Here is a 19,788-nt window from a genome sequence, read left to right as displayed (position 1 = left end):
AATATGTGATTAGTTCTTAAATTTGCCTCTATCCTCACAAGTTACTCTAACATCGGAAAATATGGATGTGTTAAACTCTTTAATCTGGGAAACTCATCCACAGAGAGAGTCAGCCAATGATCAAAAATGCTAGATGCACAAAGTCAAATCCACTATATGCACTGTTTAGGACCAGCAGACTTGATTGAATATTCTTGGCCATTACACAGTATTGTGGATTGTTCCACTGATGATGCCAGTTTACAAGGTGGGGTCTGGAAAGTTCTAATAAACACCTAGAACAAAAATTAATTAATTTTATGTCTTATATATCCTAAAAGAAAAAAATACCATTTGATTAAACAATTGGGGTTAAAGGATTTTAAGATATGTTCTTTCTTGTGGTTATATCAGTTGCTTTAATATTATTTTTGTTCTAGGTGTTTATCAGAACTTTCCAGACCCCCCCCCCATAATTTTGGCAGCGTATTAGAAGTAATAATTAAATTATTGGTTTAGTTATTACATATTCTATGTTGTAATTTTCTAAAGCAATAAGACTAATAACAATCAATGTAGAAATTTGAACAATAGAATTTCTCAGTCTGGATAAAGTAAGCTAGTTTGTGTTAGGCAGATGATGCTCTCTATTTCAACCTCCTTGGTATCATTTAAGGACTTGCTAAATATAGTATATTGACTCAGATCTCCCTGTCCCTCCCCCAGAAGGGTACAGCAGTAAAACAATTCTAATGGCTAGCCACTAGATAGTATAAGGAACTGAAGCTTATCTGTTACTTTCTACCCGACAAAATCTCCCACAAAAAAATATCCAAAATTTAACAAAAGATCACCACAAACATTAATGTTTTTTTTGTTTTTGTTTTTTTTTAGACATTTCACGTTTACAATTCTTTCTGTTTACATATTGAGCATTCCAAATACCCAAACAGTAAGTAACTCCACAACTCAAACTTCCTTCTCCATTTCCACCGATCAAAATGATCAGGGATGCAGAGGTATTTGTTGTTATCTACAATCAGACATCTGTTCCATCTACTTGCCAGAATAGCAGATAATCCTCACAATCTTAACACCATTCCCCTTTTCTTAGCAAATTCTCCTTCTAAATATATACTGTAAACATTAATTATCCTTTTGGTAACTCTCACCCCTTGTCTGAGTTAATTTACTGTGGAATGCCATTTTCACTCAGTCTTATGTCCTTAAGTTGCCAAATGGGATGACCTCTGTGAATTCTGCTCTTTCTCTTCACATCTGATTACTGGAATGAAGACCTTTAGCTTCCATTCCATCCACAATTCCTGACCACTATTCAAGCATTTGTTTTCCATTGAATGTGCCATTATTGACAGAGACCAAGAAAGAAAAACAGCATATCACAAGTTGCTTGAGACCAGAACTCTAGCTTATTACTCAGTCTACATGGCAACTTGCAACAGCTATAAAACAAACTATCAACAAATCCATTTTATTTTGAAAGGGCCAAATCCAGAAAACTTGTCTCCTGTTAAAATGGCATTGAAGCCTTCTGGTCCTTCACCAAGATCATTGCCCATTCATGTTTCCACCTTCCTTTCTGACATCCAGATGGTACTATTGGCATCGTTCTTCTCCTCCATTTCCTGCATTGATTATATGAAAGTGAGCAGTTCTTGCCAAGACCATCTCACTAAGAACCGCTTGCTGCATAGCTTCTCTTATTTTTCATTAGCAATAAATTTGAAAAATCCTAAGTAGCTTACACACAAACATCACTTGGTCCTGATGGTATCTCTCCTGCTATACTAAAAAGTTATTTTCCAGAATTAATACCTGTCCTGTATCATTTTTTTAATGTGTTTTGCTGAACTGGTATGTGCTTAACAGCATCAAAACATGTTTATATTCAGTACATATTCCAAAAAAAAGTTAGCCCATAAACTACTGTCCAATTGCCTTATTTAGTTCTCTTAAAAGATCATGATATCATCAACCATCAGTTCCTTCATCATTTGGAAGCCACTAGCTAATTAGTGACCAGCAATATGGGTTCCACTACTGATTACAAGATAGGAGTTGCAGTGAACAGTTCTTGCTAAGTCCATCTCACCACAAACTGTTCACTGCAAAGGGTCACCAGTGAGGAAGCTGGTGACCCTTTTGCTAACTCTTTTGCACATTTCTTCAAAATATATGTCCACCATTCCCATAGCCTTTCTTCATTGAACATTGAATCTGCACAGCTGATTCTTTTATCTATAATTTCCCCTATTATTTGCTTCTCTTCTACATGTTGCACATCTTCATTTACACTAGTATGCATTATACACTGATAAAGTGTATAATGCATAATTAATGTATAATGCATAATCTTCCATAATTATTCTTCCTCTTGCTTGCCACATAGCAACAGAATTTACTTGAATTATCTTTGGACTGACTAGCTAATCTCTTCTGGTACTGCACTTTTACTTTCTTTTTCATGCTTGTCACCTTTCTAACCTGCACTTTGTTATTCATGCATTTGATCGCTATTGTCTCTCTTGTGTCTTCTCTATAACATCTTTTCTCACATCACATGTCTGATTTCACTGTTTCAACTTGCATAGGTTTATTTATTCAGTTAACTCTTGGTATACAGTTGTGCATTGCTTGTGTCAGATGATTCCTAATCATTTCCCATATTCTGTCAGCTTCTTTTCTGCACAACTCATCAACCCATGGTATTTATTGTAGTTGATTTCAGGGCTTTTCATAATCACCCATCTTATAATCTAACAGATAAGCTTAGGTGTTGATGGTTATTCATGACTTATTTTTCCAAAGATGTGTGTGGTATTAAGAACACCACACACATCTTTGTGAAAAAAGTGTGTGGTGTGTTAATACCGTGCAAAATAAGTCATGAACACCCATCTTATAATTTCACATATATCTGTTCTTGACAGTGACCTTTTCCTCTTTGACCACATACGAAACCACTACCTCATGATCACTCTCACCAACCACAGCAGCATTGATACTTTATTAATAACCACATCCTACCAAATCCAGCACTAAAACTTCATGCTGTTTAAGATAGTTATCCCTCAGAAATTCAACAAATCCACTCTCTTACCCCCCCCCCCCCATGATCTTCTCCTCCCAATCCACATTCCTATAATGAAAGTCTCCTATTAGGATTAGTTTCTTTTTTTATGTGATCAGTTTATCTAAACATTTCATAACTGGTACTCTGTGTTCCTTTGCTTATAACAACATATACTTAGATTTACTATTCTATTAATTTTATCCTCACACCAAATAGATGAATGTGAGAATTACAGAGGTATTTCCCTACTAAGTGTTCCTGGCAAGATCTATGCAAGTATACTTGAGAAACTGATCAATTTATTCAATTGACTTCCTACCTTCCCAGCTTTGTTGATTCTGTTGTCTATTTCCATATTTAATTTACCATCTTCACTAAAAATCGTGCCTAAGTAGCTGAAATGTTTTACTTGTTCAACAGGTTCCCCGTTCACAACCCAGTTGACATTTTCAACAATTCTACCTATTTTCATTGTCTTTGTCTTTTTAATGCTGACCTTCATACCATATCTATTACAACAGTTATTCAATTTAGTCAGGGAATCTTGCAAACTTGTAGCAGATTTATTCAGAAGAAAAGCTTGGTGAAGAACAAGCTGGATTCAGGCCAAATAGAGGCTGTCAGGATAAGATCTTCACTTTACGACAATATCTATATGGATCACATTATGAAGGAAAGTGGTATTAAACATGATATCAGAATTGGAGATGTTAATGTCAGCTCTTTGCTTTATGCAGATGATGTTATACTTCTGAATAAATCCGCTACAAGTTTGCAAGATTCCCTGACTGAATTGAATAACTGTTGTGATAGATATGGTATGAAGGTCAGCATTAAAAAGACAAAGACAATGAAAATAGGTAGAATTGTTGAAAACGTCAACTGCATTGTCAACGGAGAACCTATGGAACAAGTAAAACATTTCAGCTACTTAGGCACAGTTTTTAATGAAGATGGTAAATTAAATATGGAAGGAGACAACAGAATCAACAAAGCTGGTATGGTAGGCAGTCAACTGAATAAATTCATATGGAATAAGAGAAATTAGTCGGAACACTAAATTAGCTGTATACAAGACAGTGTTCAAGCCAGCTTTAACTTATGGATCTGAGAGCTGGGTCAGCAGTAAAACACTTGACCAAAGACTAGAGACTGCAGATATTATAGGCATGAACAGATGACATCAATGGCAATATCATATTAAAAACGAGGATATTAGGAAAGAACTTAACATTGTCAGCATCCAGGAATGCGTTAGCAGAGCTAATCTCAGGTGGTATGGTCACTTAAACAGAATGGGCGAGGAAAGATTAGCAAAACAAGTGTTCTCTGCCAGGTTGGTAGGAAAACCAAGATATAGGTGGATTGATACGGTACAATGTGTCTTAGATGACAGAAATATATATAAGATCTGATAATGATAATATTGGAGTCTTAACAAGTAATAGACTGATTTGGAGGAAAATTGTAGATAGGAAGTTAGTAATTATGTAAATTTTTCATGTAGTACTATCATATCCTGTACACCCCTTGAGGGTACATGTCAGGAATTTGATGATGATGATGATGATGACCAAATAGATTCAAAATCTTCACATGTACTATTTCAACTTTTGTAGATGCAGTTCTTCTACTATGTGAGAAGAGTGTGACTAAAGAGAGTGAGTGCTTGGACTAAGTATTCATCTAGTTTGCTCATGGGACAGTCAGTATATTAATTGTTATGATGGAGAATTTGTTTCTTTCATCACCAACACATTCAGTCTAATCTATGATATCATCTTGGCCTTAAGAGCATTCTTTAATGCTCTTAAGCAGTTCATACTACAGAATTTGTTTTACCACTGAAAAAAGGAAAACAGTAGCTACCTTTTCAATCTTATTACTCTGGTTGCCTATCTACTAAGCAAATCTTGTGTCTGTCTGCAAGAAGTTCATCCACTTGTAGGTACATCTGTAACAATCGTCCAACTCAAATAGCAATTTGGTATGATCAGAATCATCTGAGTCATTTCTCTCACCACTAAATTCATCTGTTGTTGGTGGTTGTGTGTAGTGGGAGAATTAAGTAGTAAGGGAGACGTCAGATGTGTGGAGTGAAGTGCCCTCCCATGATGGGTCTTTGGACTCATCACTTAATAATAATAATTCTCATCTTTGACACCTTCTTAATCAATCCCCCCCCCACACACACACACACACATCTCCAATACCCTGATCAAGAAATTTGTCTCATTTTGTTGAGCTGGCTCCCATGAAAGCCATCTCAAAAAAAAATTTATAAGAGTTCTAAAAGAGAGAATCTTTTCAGAGACAGTACATTATTTGAATCATCCAGGTATACAGAATCTCATAACCCCTCCAAGTTGATTTACTTTAGTTATACTGGAAGAACTGCTAACATCTAAATGGATGAACACAGGAAATATATCTACTACTTATGGTGTAGTGTGAAACACCAAATTGGACATGGTGTAGTGCCTCACTGCTTTACAGAGCACAATCCCTAACTTGAACAAATTGCAACAACTACCTCGTAAATTTAAGAGGTCATCACTTCAACTTACAAGATCACGTTCCATGCCCATTGAAGTTGCCAACTACACATACTGGCCACTGAATTAGAAACTTTTATTTAATACGTGATTACTAAATAACTTAAGGAATTCACAACATATACTAGAATATAAATTAAATTAAACTTTAATATATATTTCCAATATTTCGGCAATGTCGCGCTGCCATCTTCATGGGAACTTAAGATAAAGACACGTGCACACAGACACTAACAAACAGCAAATGAGGAAGAAGCGAGGAAGCTACTGTTTTTCCTAAAGTCCTGATGGTGCCCCCCCAGCAGGCTATATTAGGTATTCTTGGCCGTTGAGCTAAAGTTTTTCTGATGTACGTCTCCCAAATTTGGGGCAGTCTCACGCATCCAAATCTGTTGAGGTTTGGCATGTTTCTTAGGGCTGAGGCTGATTCCATGAATAGTCTTTCAAATTTGAACTTGCTGTGGTGTATTATGTGGAAGAAAGCCATAATAATACACCACAGCAAGTTCAAATTTGAAAGACTATTCATGGAATCGGCCTCAGCCCTAAGAAACATGCAAACCTCAACAAATTTGGATGCATGAGACTGCCCCAAATTTGGGAGACGTACATCAGGAGAACTTCAGCCCAACGGCCAAGAATACCTAATATAGCCTGCTAGGGGTACATCATCAGGACTTTAGGAAAAACAGTAGCTTCCTCACTTCTTCCTCATTTGCTGTTTGTTAGTGCCTGCATGACGTTGCCAAAATATTGGAAATATATATTAAAGTTTAATTTAATTTATATTCTAGTATGCGTTGTGAATTCCTTAAGTTATTTAGTAATCATGTATAACCAACGTATAAGCCTTTCTACAAGAATTTATTTAATACGATGTTGGACTTAAGCAACTGCCAATACTGATCTTCAATTTCCTGTGCATAGTTTGGTGAGATATGGGTTGGGATCAGCCTTTTTTAAATGCTTCGGTTAATTGCTATACACAAGAAGTTCTCTTTGTTCTTACAAGTCTTTGCAGATGATGGTGATTTTTTTCCCTGACAGGCTGTCTTAGGACCACAGTTATGCCTCTTAGACAAGCAGTCTAGGTTATTAAACCCAGAATATCTCACCTTTTGAGAATCCAGTCAGCTCTTCTGTTTCAAAATCATGGTGCCAGCCAGATAGGGCACCTGCAATAAGCCTTTTTATCAAACTCCGAAAGAGCTTTTGTTTTTCCCACAGATCAACTGACCAGCAGCACCTAAATAGTTGCCTAGAATGCATAATGACACATGTAACCGTGTATTTTGTATATATGCTATGCAAGTAACATTTACATATATCTTCGTAAATTTTTTTCTGATTCAGTCGCTGGTATATGTAGGAGGATGGCAGGATATTCACCATGTTATTAGCTGCATGGTTCTATCAGTTAAACCACAACATGCACTGTATTCACACTCAGATATTACAAGAGTTGTAATTTTGATCTACACTTTAGAAAACAGGTCATTGCAAAATTGACAAAACACTACGTTGCTGAAAGCATAAAGGTTAACTGTGTAGAACCATGCATATTTTTTCTTTTATTTCCCCAAAATATGCAAATAGTTTCTAGTTCAAAATCCATAGCATCTAGATCTGTCACTGTTCAACATGCTCAGGATTTACCAAATTATGTAAAAAAGAAAGCTTAAGAAAAGTTGCAAGGGAGTGTTTTATTGAAAGGTTTCTTAAATCTTGATAGTCCACAAGCCTCATTGGTCAAAATCTCATAACATTGCAACTTTTATTATTGTCAAAAAATATGACAGCTGAAAGGTAATTGCTACATGTTTCTAAAAGGAGATGGTTGTTATTTTGAATTTAGGATATAATATCCAAAATGTTTTTCTTGAATTTTGTTTTATATTTGTAATGTGATTTTTTTTATTCACTTATCATCTGTCACTATAAATTGCAGTTATATGTTCTCAGTAGGTTTTTATATGGGGTGGTTTCATATATGTTAAGCATACATTAAAAAAAAAGTATAACTATTTTTAATAGGAAAGGGATACTTAATTTATTCATAATTAAGATTTTATTCAAGTGGTTATTAATTACATTTTCAGCTCTCTCCAACCCATACTAAAAATGTATGAAGAAAGATGTTCGTATGCTATATTTGAAATAGTTCTGCTAGTCTTATAGGCATAATTTTTTTTCTTTTTTCTTTTGTAGATTTCCCCTTGTCATGTGCCATGCCATATTTACTGCAAATGGCATCCCCACAAGAAAAAGGTCAGTATATAATGGCACTCTGTTTTTACAGGGGTTTTTTTTTCATCAGATAAAACAAAATTTCCATCTTTTGGGATGGTTAATAATAATTATAATGTTAGGATTTGAAGTTCTGCAAAACTCCATTAAAGTAGAGAATTAGAATACTTTTTTTTGTCTTGTGGAAATTTTTTTTGGAAATTATCTTGTGGAAATTATTCACTTACATAGTATTGTGGAAATGCTGTTTGCAGTATGTATGACTTCATAGGTAGAAGAGTACTTGTTAAAAAAAAAAATGCAAATAACATATCGAAAGATTGTATGTGTAGCAAATTGCATCATTATGAATTCATTTATTATTACAGTTTAGTTGTAATAATTTTAATACATTAATGTTTTGAATATAATAAAATTTGAATGCTAATTAAGTAATATAAATATATTACTTAATTAGCATTCATATAAATGCATGATGGTTCTATTTGTTTAACAGCACTATCATTTTAATCACTCTTCAGCTAGGAAAAACTAGAAAAGCACTCAATAAACTTTAATGAAATTGTACAATTATTTTGTACTCAAATGTGATGTCAGTGTGTGGAACAACAATCCATTCAAAGAAACAGGAATACAAGATAAATACGACAGTCGTTTTGCCATTGAAATGGTTGCTGTGTGCTGGCAAAATAATATTTAAAAAATTATTAATATTTTTTTTAAAAAATAATTTTTGAATAAGTTTTAATATTATTTCACTAACACGTGGCAATCATTTCAGTGGTAAACTGATTGTTGTATTTCTGTTTATTTGAATTTCTTTTTATTCCTCACACTGATGTATTATTGATTTCATTTTAAAATATTTGTGCAACTTTATTAAAGTTTATTACTGTGTAAATTGCATGTTTTGTTAATTGGTCATCATTCCACAGGTATTTTTAACGATTAAACCGTGCTTTGAAAGTAGAATTAAGATTCTATTTTAATTTGCAATGTTTTCATTAAGAACTTAATGGTGCCGTGCATAACCTGGGCGAGATGATATTTTTCTGTAGAGTGAAGTATTCAAGACATAGATAATCCACATTTCACTTGATAGTCTAAAATGTTTCACAGGGCCATCGCCAGATTAGATCGTGCCCTGAGGTAAACAATTGAATATTGCCTCTGATGGATTATAAGACAAAAAAAAATAAGAAAATCTTCAATTGCTATTTTGTTTTTATCACAAGAGAAACATTAATGCAAAACAATTACATAATAATATTAATTAAATGTTTGCTCTACAAGGGGATATCGCACAATAAAACTGTTTATAAGCTATTCTAAATTTAAATTATAAGCTATGTCCACCTCTATCGATATAGTTGCTAGACCAACCAATCTTTCTTAGGTCATTGCTGTTCGCAAATAATTTTTAATCAGTTTAAGCTTGGAAAATCTTCTTTCTGCATTTGCTATGCTAACAATTCCTGCTAACAGGAATTGTTAGCGTGGTGACGACACCTACCTCAATATAGCTGAACGAGTGCCCTTATTAAGCTGTGCTGTGAGGCCGGCTTCCTCTATGCTACACCCTGTCGACGGTACTAATGCTTCAGAATCTGGGGGATTACTCACTTACCTTTGAAATTCTGCATTAAATATACAGAATTTCACTGCAAGTTATGTCTGCAATATTAACTAAATATTTTTTCTACACCTTCAGCAATCCTATGTGTATATTATTTAGTTAAAAGCATAAGCTGTGATTGTGACAATCTAAATGTGAACCATAACTTGTAGAGGCAAATTGTGAGAATTTCATTTCTTATCAGATGTGAAATGTCCAGAAACATGAATTCAAACACCATAGTAATAGCACCAGATGAAATTTGAACTACTGACTTTTTTTTTGTCATACGTTGTTGCTTAAAATCCCAATACTCTTATCACATTACTAAACAAAAAATCCTAGAAATAAAAATTTTAGTTTTTCATTCCACTTTTGAACTTTATGATCCAAACTTCTTTAGTGCTGTTCAAATTGAATGAGGCTTGCATCATAATCCTTTTCTACCTCTCCTAAAGTTCTTAGTAGATGCAATGAATTATTAATAGATCAGTAATTGATTTTGAAGAGATGAAATACAAGACACTACTTGTTAGACTTTGTTCATTGCACTGATGCAACAATGACACAACATCTGCTTTTGGTTGGAACAACCTGGGTCTGAATTCTCTCTCTGAGACTTGAGGGCTTTTCATGATGAACTAACTATTCTCATGTGGAGGTGGAAGGGGGGTTTTCCTTCTGAAAACACATGCACAAACAGACATGCTAACCATGATCTCTAGACCCAGATCAACTTTCTCTTATTGGAATAATGCTAACTTCCAATGTTTTTGACATAAACAGATATCATATCTGTAATTTCTTAATTGGATATCCTCATTTGTTCTAAGGTGCTGATTTCTAAATAACTGTCAACTCTGTAAAACTTCTACCTGCTCATACATGTAATGAGAGCTATCAAGATTCTTAGTTCTTTTTAGAAAACAGCTGTTGTTTAGTCATTCTCCTCTCACAAACAGTGATTTATTCCACTTCATTTTACTTGGGGCAAAATAAATTGAATGAGTATATAGCAAAAACTAAGAATCGGGATAAGAGATGCTTAGTTTTTGTTATTCCTCCTTTTTTGTAGTTGGATGAATAGCTTATTTTCTGTTTCTTCATTATGTGTGTAATGGTGGATGAATTTTTATTTTCCCCATTTCCCCACCAATGTCAGAGTTCTCCAGGATAGAACTTCACATACATTCTTTTTTCCTGTACATAAATGACATTGACCACGAATCCTATCCAGTTTTGCTTTATGATAGTACACTCCATCACTCTCGCTTTCACAAAATTTGCTGTTGTCCATTATGTGAGGGTAGTCTTACCAAGCGTTGGTATAACAGTTGTCTTATAATTTGCAAGAGAGATCTTAATTTTGGTGATAGCCAAGATCTAAAAACAAGATCAAATTTCTCTTCTTGGGCTGACCTATATCACTAGCATCTGCTGGCATGAACATGTCTTCCTCAGCTTCCAAGAATTCTTTTGTGCACAAAATGCTTTTTATTCTACAACTATTAACACTGTGAATCCCAGATCCCTTCAGTATTAGAATGCTTATTTTCAGATTTGAGATGGTGCATCAAAAAAACTACTTAAATTCCTTGTGCTATTCAGATAAGAGGATTATCTATTAACTTGATCATGTAAACATGCTATTCTTGTTTTATTTCTTTTCTGTGCATATTTTCATAGAATGTTCTTAACTGACTTCCGTGGGAATGGAATGGGCTACCATAGCATTCATAATAATAATAGCTGCTTTTAAGCTAATTTGAAAACAGTCTGGAAATAAGTCTTGATCTTTCTGTTCATGAACTTTTCTTTTCTCTAAAGTTGCCATCTGTGTCAAGTGACAAATTCCATTCTTTGTCTCAAAATATAAGATAAGATTTTGTTTTCTCTTTTAAAAAAAAATAGTTTCATTCCTAGTGCTAATACATTCAGCTGTTGAAGTTGACATCCCAGCAGTTCAGATGTTATCTAGATAAATTTTTATCTCTAGCAAGGTCATTTAATTTCTTCTGATCATTCAGATAAGTTTTGTTGAAATTTCATATATGCTTTCTCACGGACAGCTTCCTATCCACACCAGAATGTTCATCTATCTGCACAACAGTAGCTTGCAGAAATGGTGGAGCATGTGGTGCAAGATCTGAGAAATGAAACCGGTCTTACGAATAGATTTTAAGTTTGGGTACAATATGAGATGTTTGTTTTGCATAGAAAATCCAGATACAATCCATTCACATTGGACTGCTACCTTGCACACATTGTGCATTCATTCAGAGATTCACTATCATGTCCTTTTGGTATTGGGCAGGCACTTTCAAATTCATCACTATATGAGGGCTGTTCAATAAGTAATAAGACTAATTTTACTGTCACGAAACCACTCATCACAATATTAATTTCTGTGGAATAAAGAAATGTTGCTGTCTGTATTAAAAAAAGAGGTTGATAGATGGCGTATACGGGCTGATGTGCTAGAGTGTCACATGACTAAATGCAAGCTTGTTTCGGCGCGCCTACGAGCCGCGACCAGTCATTGAAATGGAAGCGTCCTTGGAACAGCATTATGCAAATAAATTTTGTGTGCGTTTGCAAAAATCGGCATCAGACACTTTTAATATGATACGCAAAGCTTTCCACGATGAAGCAATATCGAGGGCAAGTGTTTTTCGCTGGCATAACACTTTTAAGGAAGGAAGGCAAAATGTGGAAGATCTTGAACGTGAGGGAAGACTTCAACGTCCATCACAGAGACAATGATCAATACAGCAGCGATTATCATCAAGGAGGATCATCGAATTACAGTACGCCAGCTGTATGTTGTCCTGAATATTTCTGTGGGAAGTGTTCACTCGATCATGGCTGAACATTTGGAACTGAAAAGTGTTTGCGGCCGATGGATTCCCAAACTCTTGACGCAGGAGCAAATGCAGCATCGAGTGGATGTGTGCACAGAATGGAAAGAAAGACTGGAACAAGAAGGCGACAATTTCTTAAAACGCATCATTACAGCAGATGAAGCTTGGTTGTATTACTATGACCCTACAACGAAACAACAAAGCAGTGAATGGAAGCATCCATCTTCGCCTACCCCCAAGAAAGCAAAAACTGTAAAATCTGCTGGTAAAGTTATGACCATAATGTTTTTTTGACTACGAAGGCATTGTTTACCAACACGCTGTAAAACCCGGGAATACTGTAAACGGCTCATACTATGCGGATGTTTTACAGACAATGGTACAGCACGTCAAAAGGAAGCGTCCATTGCTGAAGAATGGCTTCTTATTGCACCACGATAATGCAAGGCCACATATTGCTGGTGGTGTAGTGGACATTTTGCAGAGGAACAACATAGATATCTTACCACACCCTCCATACAGTCCTGATCTCACACTGTGCAATTTCTGGCTGTTTCCTCAGCTCAAGAAACCACTAAGAGGCTGCCATTTCGAAAGCAGCAAAGCATGTGTAAAAGCTGTGGAGGCGGTTTTGAAAGAACTCTCAAAAAATGGACTTTCACATGTGTTTAAGAAGTGGACGCAACGTTGGGACAAATGCATCGCGTCTCACGGTAGTTACTTCGAAAAAGACCATGTAAATGATGAGCCTCCGTGTATGTGTGTATATATATATATATATATATGCTGTGATGATTGCAATTTTTTTCAATAGAATTTTTGTGTAAAGTTAGTATTTATAAACTGTCGTAATGATGTAGAAAATCTAAAATAATGTTATCTTATTTCATGTGGTAAGTATAAAATGTTGCTTTTGAATTATTATCAACTACTGAAATATACCCTTGAAGAATATTCAAGATACTGTGATAGTGCAGAACATACACGCACATTAAGTTTACATATTACTAGCTTCCTGTCTTTCAGCTTAATCTGTCATTGATTGGGTCTCCAGTATTGTCAAATCTTACATTCTGCTGTCTGCTTATGGCACTGCTAACTTCATAAATCCAACTAAATCTTGGTTCTTCTAGGTATTTGTTTGGCTATCCTGGTATCAAATACTTGTTTTGCTAACCCTTCCTCTCCCATTCTGTTTATGTAATTATACCATCTCATTCCTTCTTGAATGTTATCTGTTCACTCCCTGATTTTTTTTTTTTTATTTTTTTTTTTTATAGAATGCTCCAGTTTTCTCTTGAACTGTTTGAACACACACACAGAAAGAATATAAACTTTCCTGCTTCATGAATATTTGATTAAAGTTCATAAGGCATTTTGAAGGAAAGTGTTTCTTAAATGTTGAAGTCTTTGACTAGCTTGCCCTTGTCAGTGGGTTCTTGCTCCTGTGGAAATAATACCCAACTTTTGAGGTCTATAATGATGCATGATAGAAATCTGTCATATTGAGGCATGTAGATATTCAATATGTGTAAACTTTTGAAATATAGAGACTTTTAATTTACCCAATTCCTTAGTTAATAGAAGGTACAGAAATGGGAGTGAACCATTAGATTCTAATTCATGGGTGAATTCAAAATGGCTATAGTAAGCACACCATCTCCAGACTACTCAACCAACATGAGACCAGAGAAATTTCTAATGAAGAAATCAGAGGATTCATCATGCTGCCCTATAGCTCTGTGTCCATAAAACTAGCAAAAATACTCAAGGAATATAAATTTTATTATATTATTCATTAAGCTTAGAGAGGGACTATCATAATTTCAAATAACTGCTGATAATAAAAATGATACAATTATAGCAAAATAAAATAATAATAAAGACTATCAGCAAAGTTATTTGAAATTGGTTGGTTGGTCCACATGTAGTATATTAGTACAGAAAGGTGAAAGATGAATTTCATCACCTGGTGTGAGACCACTGCCCAATTTCTTTTTTCGGAAGTTTTAAAGTGGCTTGAAAAGGGCTCTAGGGGAAGGTTTCTGGACTTTGTAAAAAAAATAAATAATAAAAATGCACAATATAATAACTTAATAAAAATAAAATTGATCAGATAGAAAAAACCTTTCATGAGTGGAGTCACAAAAAAAAAAAAAGAAACTACTGAAACTACCTTCTTAGCTATTAGCTGCATCCCCACCTGATTTTTTAAAAAAAAAAAAAAAAAAGCATCTCATATCCACTTGCCTTCCCTTCCTCCTAAACATAGACTATCATAAAACTATCACCATTTCATATATCTGTGGTATGTCTGAGAAGTTAGTAATTCTGAAGAAGTAGAATCTAGTTACGAACTATGATCCTTAGATTTTAACGTCTACCAAGTGCCCATCAACTGTAACCTGGCCCGTTATAGCTAAACAGTCAGAACAGACTACACCTGCTACCACCACTATGGCTGCTCAGGACTTATGGATCATGCCTTGGATACTCATTCACAGAATCCATTAAAGAAAGCCACCTTATTTCACAGAGGCGAATACAGTAGCCCCCCCCCGTATCCACAGTTTCACTTATCTACGGTTCGAAAAAAGTGTGCGAAACGGTCAAGCGCCTTGCCGGTTGAAACATGCATATGCGCAGGCTGAAAACTTGTTGAAACACAATTGTTTTGCTAGGCTTGTGGACTTAAACGTGCGTGTTTGTTCATGTTTAGTTTTACTTGAATTGTCAAAGAAAGCAGTCAATTGTCTGTCATTGCAATTAAAAATTGCGTTTAAATTCAAACAAATTGTGAAAAATTTAAAAATGGCTTCAAAACCGAAGAGAAGACATGAAGTGCTCATTATTAGTGAAAAGTCATTTGCAACTGTTGCCAAGATCTATAATAAAAATGAATCTTCGATACATGAAGTGTTGAAGAACAAAGAAAAAATTTGTACCAGTCTTTCCATTGCGCCCAAATCTGCAAAAGTTACAGGTACAGTGCATGATAAGGCTTTATTCAAGATAGAAAAAGCTTTGAATTTGTGGGTGGAAGACATTACAAGAAAAAGGATTCCTATTGACACTAATGCGTTACGACAAAAAGCATTGATCCTATATAAAGATATGCGGCCGCAAGATGAAACAGAAGAGGAAGAAAAGTCATTTACAGCAAGCAAGGGCTGGTTGCATAGATTCAAAACTAGGTTTAATCTAAAAAACATAAGAATTACGGAAGAATCTGCATCGGTTGATGAGAAAGCTGCTGCATTGTTCCCAGAATTTAAAAAAATTATTGCAGAGAAAGGTTATCAACCTAAGCAAGTTTTTAATTGTGATGAAACCGGCCTTGTTTGGAAGAAAATGCCAAAATGGACCTACATCCATAAAACTGTGAAGCAAGCACCAGTCTTTAAAGCATTAAGGACAGATTGATGCTGGTACTTTGTGGCAATGCAACTGGTCATATAATTAAACCTGGCCTTGTTTACTGATCACAGAATCCACGTGCCCTTAAAAACAAAAACAAAAATTGTCTGCCCTGTTTTTTGGCAATCAAATCCGAAAGCGTGGGTCACGGCTGTGTTATTTACGAAATGGTTCCATTGATGTTTTATTCGGTGACTAGTGACTCAGGGTCCACTAGTCACCGAAGATGAAAATGTTCAAGTGGTTTTCTTCCCACCTAATACGACCTCATTGCTTCAACCACTCAATCAAGGTGTCATATGCTCGGCAGGTTTTCGATATGATTTGTGCAGTGGTTGAAGATTCTACTGATGTTGGAGTCATGGAATGCTGGAAATCATTTACAATTGCAAATGCAATTGTATTCATCAAGCAATGGATGAATTGAAACCAGAAACAGTAACTGCGTGCTGGAAGAATTTGTGGAGTGATTCTGTTCATAATTCCCAAGACTCCCCTGATAGTAACTCACAGATAACAACGATAATTAACACAACACAACACGGAAAATAGGTGGAGATGGATTTGACAATATGACAGAAAAAGAATTGAATGATTACATAGATGGACGTCATGAGGTGTTCACTAACGAGGAGTTGAAAGATCTTGCCAAATCTTCTACAGAAGAAGATGACAATGAGGATAAAAGTGAACAAGAACCACCAGCGTGGACACTCAAAAAATTTGCCACGATACTTCGAATGGCTCAAACATTAAAGGAACAGATAGTGGATTATGATTCAATGATGGAGCGCAATATAAAAATTACACAATAACAGAAGCTTTGGAACCTTTGCAGAAAACCTGCTTATTTACTGAATTGAAGAGACAAAAACGGCAGTTTCCAATAACAATATTTTTTAAAAAAAGTCGACAAAGCTTCTACCGTCTGATCCTCAGCTGTCCACATCATTTGCTCAGTAGGCAAGCAAGCAGCTGACTGCCAAAGATTCGGAAGATGAATAAATATATAGCTGAACACAACGCAGTGTTCTGATCTCAGTTGATTCCTCCTAATAAGAATAAAAATGTTAAGATTTTATTAACAATTATATTTTCATTAGCGTAATTTCTCATTTCGTTCTACATAATTATTATGTGGGTTAAATTTTATTTGTCTAAAGACAAAGTTTTATTGAATGAGGCAAGTTTTTTGGTTTGCCACTTCACCCAAACTACTCAGGGGTGCTTTCTATTTCTATTGCATTTCGTAGATTCTAAAGATGTAAAAATTGTTTCATGATAATTTTAAATAAATATGTAATATTATTAACGAGGAGCAACGGAATGTCTGCCCAAATGCGGTAGATAGTATCCCTGGATAGTACGGGTGAAGTGGTAGTCTAGAAATTACCTCATTTAATAAAAAAAATAACTCTTTTTATTATTATTTATTTAGCTATACAATTTAGTGCATACATTATATATTAACTACATATTCACTGCAGAACCCTACCGTCGTAGCACACGAGACTGGCAATTTACTAATAATTTCCTGCTTCAATTTTGCTATATATGTACAAAATCTGGGTCTCACTAGTGGTTCGCTACTATCCACGGTTTCAGGTATCCGCTGAAGACGATGGAACCAAACCCCACAGATACAGGGGGGGGGGGGGGCTACTGTGCAATTATTAAAGACTGTTCCTTGAATCTTTGTCTGCATTATAGAACAGCCTCAACTGTGAATCAGTTTTGATGCATAAAACTGCCTTGAGTCTGGAAATTGCTTGTTCTCAGACCATTAACCAAAATTACAAGAATCTCCAATCAAATTTGATTGCCGGCCTTTGGCCGAGTGGTTAGTGTATCCACTCTCCAACCAAAAGGCTGCGGGTTTGAATCCTGCCGTGGGCATGGAAGTTGTGATTGTCTGTGAAAATACTAGTGGTGGTAGTTGGTGGTAGATGGCATTGGTGTTAGATGATGAAGGTTGGTGGAGTAGTGAGACGAAGAGTTGCAGAGTAGATGCTCTCCCTCGATGAGTCTTTGGACTCCATGGAGGTGTGATGTAATAATAATAATAATAAATCCTTTCCTTCATGCTTACACGATGATCAGAATACATCATGCAAATTATGGTTATTATGCAAAAAATGGTTAACTACCATATTAGAGTAAAACTTTAGTTTAATATAAACCAAATAAACACTCGACGTTTTGACCTTCACATTAAAGTCATCATCTGGAGTATACACATATATACAAAGAAACAAGCTGCACTACAATCTACATAGCACGCTAAAGTTACTGACCAACCATTACAACTATTGGCCTGACCTCTGGTGGGAAAAAAAATTTACATCAAAGCTAGAGTCCTGTTATTATTATTATTATTATCTATTAGGTTACAAAAGTAAATTAAGTTGGAGAGCAACATATCTATAAAAAAGGAAAAAATAATAAATGAATTAATTACTTATACATACATATTTAAGTATACATATAAATTACAGCCAACTGGTATAGATAGTGGCCAATAAAAGCTGAAAAATAGCTTACAGTCCTAAAGTCAGGGTTTGCTGGAAACTAAATGGGCTGAATGTGTGCCATCCAAATTCTTGGCATTTTTGTGTCACCTTTATTGTTAAGATTAGGATGGTTAATCAAAATTTCACAGGTTTCTTTAAATTTTCGTTCATACCAGGTTTTTGTATGATGTAATGAGCAAGTATTATTCCAATCAATTTGGTCTAGGGTGTTAAGAGCATGATCTGAGAGGCCTGCTTCACCAAAATTGTTAAATTTAATGTGTCACTTGTGTTCTTTTTTATTGATAGGGATTGTATGTTCAGTTTCCCCAATATATGGTAAGTTACAGGTGCAATAAACTCCAGTATGTGCTGCCAGTGGTGGGAGAGGATCCTTAGAGAAGTTGAATATGTTTTTTAAGCACTTTTACACCACCTTGAAAATTAAAAAAACATATTCATCTCCTCTAAGGATCCTCTCCCCATTGCACACTCTGGAGTTTATCGCATCTATTGTACCTGTAACTTACCTTGCGGGAAATTGGACGTATAATCCCTATCCGTAAAAAAGAACACAAGTGACACATTAAATTTAAGAATTTTGGCGAAGCAGGCCTCTCAGATCACGCTCTTAACACCCTACACCAAATTGATTGGAAAAGTACTTGTTCATTACATCATACAAAAACCTGGTATGAATGGAAATTTAAAGAAACCTGTGAAATTTATTAATTCTAATCTTAACAATAATGGTGGCATAAAAATCCGAAGAATTTGGATGGCACACGTTCAGCCCACTTATTTTTCAGCTTTTATTGGCCACTATCCATACCAGTTGGCTGTAATTTATATGTATACTTAAATATATATGTATAAATAATGTATAAGTAATTTTTTTATTATTTATTAATTTTTAATTTTGTAACTTAATTGATAATAATAATAGGACTCCAGCTTTGATGTAGTAAGTTTTTTTCCCACCAGAGGGCAGGCCAATAGTTGTAATGGTTGGTCAGTAACTCTAGCATACCATGTAGATTGTAGTGCAGCTGGTTTCATTGTATATATGTGTATACTCCAGATGATGACCTTAATATGAAGGTTGAGTGTTTATTTTGGTTTATATTAAACTGAAAGTTTTACTCTAACACAGTAGTTGTTTCCATAATTTGCATGATCTCCTCCAGTCAAATCCACTAGATGGTGGAATTTAGAACTTGCCTAGTGTTTTTTTTTTTTTCTCATGTTTCTCTTACTTCCATGGTTCCTTGGGTGTACATATGTTTACTTGGGTATTGTTCCCTGATGATGATGATAATGCTAATTTGACTTTGGTGAAATATAGGAAATAATAATTAACTTATTTTAGTTATTATATCATCTGTGTTGGCATCTCATTCCCAAAATCACCATTATGTGCATAATTTTGTTTTGCCTAATTTTGCCATTACAAATGGTTCATCTGAAACCAATATTGAAATGAACTGACATATTTTATTACCGCTTCTTC

General features: G+C 35.0%; 1 protein-coding gene across 6 annotated transcripts in view; it reads left to right on the top strand.

Moving 5' to 3' along the window:
• The window catches only part of LOC150110317 (BTB/POZ domain-containing protein 7), a 390,589-nt gene that overhangs the window by 325,630 nt on the left and 45,171 nt on the right, over positions 1 to 19,788 (top strand). For 4 of the 6 annotated variants that reach the window (XM_090398870.1, XM_090398888.1, XM_090398861.1 and 1 more), the window contains one exon: positions 7,837 to 7,896. The exons of the other annotated variants lie outside the window; for them this stretch is intronic. In XM_090398870.1, coding sequence (XP_090254996.1) covers positions 7,837 to 7,896 — 60 coding nt within the window. The remainder of the gene's footprint in view (positions 1 to 7,836; positions 7,897 to 19,788) is intronic. 6 annotated transcript variants of the gene reach the window in all.

This window comes from Typopeltis vanoorti, chromosome 1, assembly GCF_054136105.1.
Source record: "Typopeltis vanoorti isolate ZY-2024b chromosome 1, IOZ_Tvanoo_1.0, whole genome shotgun sequence".
NCBI classification, from domain to species: Eukaryota; Metazoa; Arthropoda; class Arachnida; order Uropygi; family Thelyphonidae; genus Typopeltis; species Typopeltis vanoorti.
Note: the sequence above shows the minus strand (reverse complement) of the source record. Positions and strands in the feature narration are given on the sequence as shown.